This window comes from Prunus persica, chromosome G1, assembly GCF_000346465.2.
Source record: "Prunus persica cultivar Lovell chromosome G1, Prunus_persica_NCBIv2, whole genome shotgun sequence".
NCBI classification, from domain to species: Eukaryota; Viridiplantae; Streptophyta; class Magnoliopsida; order Rosales; family Rosaceae; genus Prunus; species Prunus persica.
The window spans coordinates 14213162-14220501 of NC_034009.1; the positions used below are offsets into that span (position 1 = coordinate 14213162).

General features: G+C 37.4%; 1 protein-coding gene across 2 annotated transcripts; it reads right to left on the bottom strand.

The window, feature by feature from the left end:
• On the bottom strand, nt 3069-6879 carry LOC18790541 (probable nucleoredoxin 1). Of its 2 annotated transcripts, XM_020565731.1 has the most exons (5): nt 6565-6655; nt 6419-6481; nt 4737-5216; nt 4134-4613; nt 3069-3960 (listed from the first exon to the last, which is right to left on the bottom strand). In XM_020565731.1, the coding sequence occupies exons 3-5, from the start codon at nt 5025-5027 to the stop codon at nt 3292-3294; spliced, it is 1440 nt and encodes a 479-aa protein (XP_020421320.1). In that variant the 5' UTR covers nt 5028-5216; nt 6419-6481; nt 6565-6655; the 3' UTR covers nt 3069-3291. The 2 variants fall into 2 exon arrangements, with proteins under 2 accessions (XP_020421320.1, XP_007225633.1); XM_007225571.2 differs by lacking the exon at nt 6419-6481 and having other exon boundaries at nt 6565-6879.

Here is a 7340-nt window from a genome sequence, read left to right on the forward strand (position 1 = left end):
TTTTTTGACATGTGTCATTTCAAAACTCTAACTTTGTTAAATCTATTAATTTTTATTAAAATTAAATATACTAATTATACAAACGTGATTTCTTCATCTTCTCTGCAACCCAGCGGCAACAACCTCTGCCCCTACCGCCCCCAGCCTTCTTTTCTCCCTCTTAAAATTGCGGAACCAGATTAAGATTGTTGAACTGCCCAACCTAATCTCCACTTCGAGTGAATCATCAACAGTGACGCTTGCTTGCCCTTCCTCACTAAATCAAAATTTTCTCTCCAAACAACCACAGGCACTCCGCCTCGACGACGCCGGAAAATCTTGAAAGGTCTCTTTTTTAGATTTTTCAGTTCTTCAAAGTTTCAGCCTTGGAGCCTTTTGATCTTTGCCACATCTGTTTCGTCCCAAAAATCAACCCTTGATTCTCCTCGGATCATCTTCACATAAAAGAGAGAGAGAGAGAGAGAGAGAGAGAGAGAGAGAGAGAGAGAGAGGAAGGGTGGTGGAGACCGTGGGATGGTTATGGTGGTCAGCTGTTGGAGTTGGGTAGGTGGTTCCTCGGGGGCTATTGGGCTGTTGGGTTTTTACTTTTTTAGTTTTAATGTTTTTAATTGAATAATAAGTTAACAGATAGTTGAATGATAAGTTAACAGAGTTAGGTTAATTGTAAATGAGAGGACATGTGTCACAAAAATAAGGGAGAAACAAGGTGGCACGTGGAAAATGGCAACAGGAAAAATGAGCTCCCTTGGGTCAAGTCTCCTTTATTTCGTGTTTTTTTTAGTCTGACCTTTATTTCGTGTTTATGACAAAAAGAAAAGAGTGCTGCTATTTCCACCCACCTGTCATATTTTCCAACTCACCTTATCTTTCCACCTACAATATAAATTTTAAAAAACACAATCCTATTTTTACACCCACCAATATTCCTAAAATACCCTTTTAATTATTATCTCATTTCCTCTCTTCTTTATTCTCTCTGCTCGTGTCTTCTCTCTCTGACATCCCATTCATCTCTCTCTCATTTTTGCTCTATCTCATTGTCATAACAGAGCTTGGACAGGAGCCACATGCTCCATGTAGCTTCAAGTGCACTACATTTCCTTCAATTTCATGTAATGCAACATTTCCCCCATCGGAAATCAGATATAGTCGGATTTCATCCAATACACTTTCAACATTCTCTGCAGTCAGTGACAACTCGACTGCTGAATTTGGAGTAGCAACTGCCTTAACCACTGTACAGTAATGAAATAGATGACCATCAAACATCCAACTAGGGATAAGTAAAAAGAGACTCAGGGTCACAACATCCAATGATCATCTGTTTCTAGCTTTTTACCCTTTAATTGAAAAGGGCATCCACACTTTTTCGATCCTGCATGTCTTCTATCCTCATCCTTTATAGTTTTTTTTGGGAATTCGCTTTCTATATTCTCCATACCTCTCACAACCCAAAGTAACTCTAGGCTTCTTATTTCCTTTTCCACCTTGATCAGATCTTAAGGTCACAATAACAAAACCGTTCGCCCTTCCAACTTCACGAGCCCATCGTATTAATTCTTCTCTACTGTTAAATATCTGCATATCACCAATTTCACATTATACATAAATTTACAAGAGTGTAAGAAAAAAAAAAATTACTTATTTCAATCAAACCTAATTGTAGACACCAAAATTTGAATTCTTGTGTTTACACTAACCCCATTTGTGGTAAATTCACTAGTACAATCCACTATTTGTTCAAAGTCCATGTTACTACAACCAGAATATTCATCTCCTTGAAAAAAGAAAACAAGAAACAATAGTAAGAATATATCTCCCAAGAACAGGGCCTAAATCGTAGTAATACAGCGTAAAATATCACTAAATTTAATGACAAAGGCTGCTCAGCAAACAAAAGATGACCAACCCTTGAAACCAAAAGTTGGCTCACACTCCCCAATTTTTGAACATACCCAGCAAACTCTTTGCCCACCTTCCAATCTGCTTTAGCTCACGCTCCTCCATAGCTATAAGTCTCCCTCTTTCTCAAATATTAGTTCAACCTATTTTCCTGAAATATGATTCAAAACCGTAATAAAATTGTGTTTGATTGTTTTTCAAACTTTCTGGTCAGCATACCAGAAAGTTTGGAAGGTGGGCAAAGAGGTTGTCGACCAGCCCTTGAAACCAAAACTTGCTCATCACATCTTCATGCAAAATATCCCCCACCAACGACCCATTAACCCCCAAAGCCGCCTTCACCAAATCGTCGAATTGTTTATTCATCCCCAAGTTTTCAGATTTTTAATTTGTTTAATAAAAAAATTCAGAGTCCAAGAAATACTCATCTCCCAGTGCTTTAAGTAATCCTAACGATCTTAGAAATTCTGTTCAAATAGGATTAACTTACCTTTTCGCCAAAATCTTACTCTTCAACATCCATTATGTTGTTTTCTTCTTCATAAACAATTTGGTTGAATGAATAGAAAGAGAAGAAAATTATTTGAGAATTGAGTTCTGAGCACTGAAAAGCCTTCTTCACCTTCTCATGAGCAAGGAGTCGTATTCATGTGTTTTTTTTCTCTCTGTCAAACGATAGGGTTACTTGAGAATTGAGAAGTCTGCGTTTTTTTTTTCCTCTTTCTTCTTCCTTAAGTCCTTTTAAGTCATTTTACAATAAGGTTAAATTTGTCTTTAAAAGTTTAAAAATAAGGTGGGTGAGAAAATAGGATAGGTGGGTGGAAATAACAGTACTCAAAGAAAATGAACCTTCCTGTGTAGGCCATGGCCCATGCCTTGCCCAACATATTTATAGACACACGTTGGCAGCGTGCAAATAATCATCAATTATATTGAAGTGATGTGTACGTTTGTATATAAGCAAGCAATGTTGGTTGCAGGGATCAAACACATGACATTACATTCAAGAATAAACGTTTAACTACTTCAGTTACAAATTCTTACTAACGCGACGTGTAGGAGTTATAAATTCTTACTAACGCTACGTGTAGTTGTTAGACAATGGATTTAAATGAAATCACATATCCTAAAAGTGGAATGCAACTAAAATATAAGACCTGTAATTTACAAAAAGCGGTAGATTATAAAGTAAAAAGTAATTGGGAATTGCCGGGGAAAGTTTGAGTTCGATGTAAATGCACTATCTCACCAGATCTTATAATAGAATAACACTGCACCATCTGAAACGACAATACATTGGGACACAACAGAAAGAAACCATTCAAACATAAACAAGTCTCTAATAATCTCCATATGAGATTTTAAGCTCTAAATCACACATACTTATTCTTAAGCTTTTTTACACACATCACCATCGCACGCCCATTCTTCTTGAGGAGGATCTTGTTCCTGCTTGGCATCACTTTTGGTTCCTTTATCTTCCTCTAATGCACATTTTGGGTGGAGATCAAAGTCACACGCCTCACAGTAGAATGACCACCCCTCTTCTCCTGGCTCATCGCACCCATCACATACATAATCTTTACGGCGAGCAAGCACGAGCTCATGCTCCTCATGCTGTGCACTCTTCAACTTCTCAGGCCACCCCTTTGCCATCTCCTCAAACTCTGCTTCTATCTCTTTCAGCCGCTCTTCAGTGAAAGGATAAGCATTTGCCCCATGCTGCATAACGAGGTGTCTGGCTTCTTTTGTGACTGTTTGGCCAGTAGGACCAATGGCTATAAGCATGGGGATGCCTTGCACCTTGAATCTGCGGCTTAAGCATGCTTTTCTTGAGTCACCAAAGGGAAGAGCAAGCCATGGCATTCCAGAGAAAAACTCATCAAAAGCGTCTTGGTCTCTGTCACTAGAGATGAAAATAACTTCAAATGCATCATCCTTTGCCTTAATCTTGTGGTAGGCTTCAAGAAGTTTTGGTAGAAAGGCACGGCATGGAGGGCACCAATGAGCTGAGAAATAAAGGAGGATGTTCTTCCCTACCAGATCTGACACAGGAATCTGAATCCACAAATAATAGTTGTTATTCACTTATTACCCCAAACAGCACAAAAGCACACATACAAAGAGGTCACCTGCCCCGACAAAAGAAACCTGGGGGATTTTTGCCCCACAATGCACAAAAGAATGTCACTTTTGAAACCATAAAAGGGGGTTAAAAGCTATTGTCTTACCTCAGTTCCACCTTTTCCAATGACAAAGTTTCGATCCCCAGATATCAAAATTGACTCCAGGGTTTGAGCTTTCTCCTTTGCCTTTTCTATCTCAATGAGCTCTTCAAATTTCTCTGGGGTGAAGGGGTAAGCCAGAACCCCATGCTCTTCAATGGCCTCAGCAACGTTCTTACTAACAGTTTTACCATCTGCCCCAATAATAACCAAAGTGGGTAAGGTTGAAAGCTCAAAGTATCGAGCCAACTTCCCAACATTTTTGTCCCCGATGGGCAAAGAAAACCAAGGCATGTTCTTAAAATCTTGCTTGAATGATTCTTCATCATCATCAAGTGGTATTACCACAACCTCAAAGCTCTCTCCATTTGCTTTTAGCTTCTCATAAACCTCCAAAAGTTTTGGAGTAAAGTCAACACATGGACTGTATGCAGACAACGAAAAATAGAGACCCACGATCTTCCCTTCAAGTTCAGAGACAGGCACCTTAATATATGCGCACATTGAGAACAACAGTCAGATTAGGGGCCAAATTACATTTTATGATACATGTATAAAATATGAGACTAGTAGTTAGTAGCATAAACAAGCAGTGACATTAAAACTTACATTCTTTCCGTCATTTGAAATTACAAAGTCACGTAAGCGAGAGACCAAGATCGTTTTCAAGGACTGATCCCTTCTGGCTGCTTCTTCTTGATCATTTAGTTCTTTTATCTTTTCTGGTGTAAAAGGGTAGCCGTCTACTCCATGCTCCTGAATAATCTCAACTCCACTGTCACTCAAAACTTTGCCATCTTCATCAAGGATCACAAGATGGGGTATCCCTCTGACCTTGAACAGTTTATCCACGCGATCACGTGCCTCTGAATCAGAAAACGGAATTGCAAGCCACGGCATCTTGGAGAAGTACCCATTGAATGACTCATCATCTTCATCAGCTGAGATAAATACAACCTCAAAATCACCTTTGGGAGAAAGTTCATTGTAGACCTCCACTAAAGAAGGGGTGAACCGTCGACATGGACCGCACCATGATGCAGAAAAGTACAACCCAAGCTTTTTCCCTTTCAAGCTTTCAACTTTAATCTGCAAATCAAGAATTTAACAAATGATTCCTCTCTCTCATATTATCCCCACAGGATCCTAAGGTATGACTACCAATGCCTATGCTCGATCCAAACCCCTCTACATCTTAAAAATCAATCTTCTTTTCCACTATTTCAGTGAACTTTTCTAATCACTACTTTTAAATAAACCACGATTCGAATTAATACATTGTACAAATATCCGAACAGATTAGAATTTAAATTCATATATGCATAAAAACTATATATAACTATTGAGCATATATACACAAACAAATGCTGAATACAATTCACCCATCCCTGATATGAACTTAGCCTAACCCAATCCAAAACCTTGCAAACAGAGCAATTGAAGATAGTAACTTGGTTTTTCTTATGACACTCAAATTCAACCTCCATTTATTTTCTAGTTGCGAATACATCTATCTACCACTATGATGATAGACCAAATTCAAAGACCCCAAATTGACTCTAATTGGAAGATAAACAAATATTATAAAATTATTTAAAAACTTAATGCATGAAACTCTAAAACTCGATCTGCATTAAAGTAAAAATCACCCTATATTCTATTTGCAAATACATCTACCTACCAATGTGACGACATACCCAATTCAACGACCCCAAATTGACTCTAATTACACGACTCTCACAAATTTTCCCATGACCTGTATTTTCCATATAAATATGTAGAAAAAACTGATTTAAAAATCCATATAAAGATTTATATTATTTTGACTTACCCTACGTTTTCTGGAAAAAAAAAAAAAAAAATTAAAGAAGCGCAAAACACGTTCTTTCTTCTTTGTTCTGTCGCTCAAAAAGCTTGTAGCTGCTGCCTCCTCCTCCGATTCTCCATCGCAGTGGAGGAAGGTGCGGCTTCAATTACAAAACCTAGCGTCACCGATTCCGAAAAGTGTGACCAACCCATCATTGAACATCCGCTTCAATACTCTTTGGGTGTGATTCGTGAATCTAATAATTCTTCTCTGATTCTTTCTTTGGTCTAAGAAAAAACAGATTTTTTTTTAAATTTTTTTGATTAACCTCCACGAAGCTCTCATATATGTTCATCTTTAGTTTTCAGATTGTAAACCACAGTATATTTTCTTCCATCGGTTTTCATCGATGGGAACAAACCTCATGGTTTTATAGCTTTCTCTTCTGACAATCATCAAAATATGAACTCATCAATCAATTTACCGATTTGGGAACGAAGGATAAGGCCTTGAAGACCGCCCAAGATCAAGACTTGTTAATCTTCGACTGCGAAAGTATCGTTGATTCGGTCTTCAGTTCTGAGGTGAAAATAATGTAAAACAATCAGATATTGAGAGGTGAAAATATACCTGATCACCATTGTTGCCGACAAGAAAGTCCCTCTCGGAAGAAGAAAGCAGCGAGCGAAAGTCGTGGGGTTCGCTGTTGACCAGCTCAGCGACGTTTTGTTTACTATCGGACATACTGGTTTTCCCTGGGTTTTCTTCAACAGGATTGGATTACTCACCCTTCTTATTGACCCTCACTTATACTCCTCTTCTTTCTTACGGACTTTGCTCTCCATTCCACCTCCTTGGCTATTTATAGCCACATATTTGTTTATCTTCTAGACAATTTTGGCTGCTGACTTACTTTACTTTCCCATAATTCCTAGCCGACATAGCTTAGTTGAATCTATGGCTCTTAATAAACACTGAAATTGAATCCCACCAACCTCTACAACCGGTGAAGGAAGAAAGAGAAAAAAACAAACCAAAAAAGCTGACAGCATAGGCTATATAAAAAAGACAAAAAGCATGTGTACATATATATATATATATATTTCTTTTGAGTTGATTTAATGCATACGAATAGTATGCTAGTTTTTTTTTTATTTATTAATTTCTCTTTTGGGTTGATGTTTATGTACATGAAAACTTAAAGTAAGAATGTAATTAACTGAAAAAACCAATATAAATTTAAAGAAAATTACAATAAACAGAAAAATGTAAATATATTTATATTAAAATAATAATAATAGGCATTAAAAAATTTGTTCCATGTTTTTCTTCCACTATTCTCACTTCTATTATTTCTCTATTACTCTACCAGTAACTATAAATAAATAAATAAAATATTTTAGTAA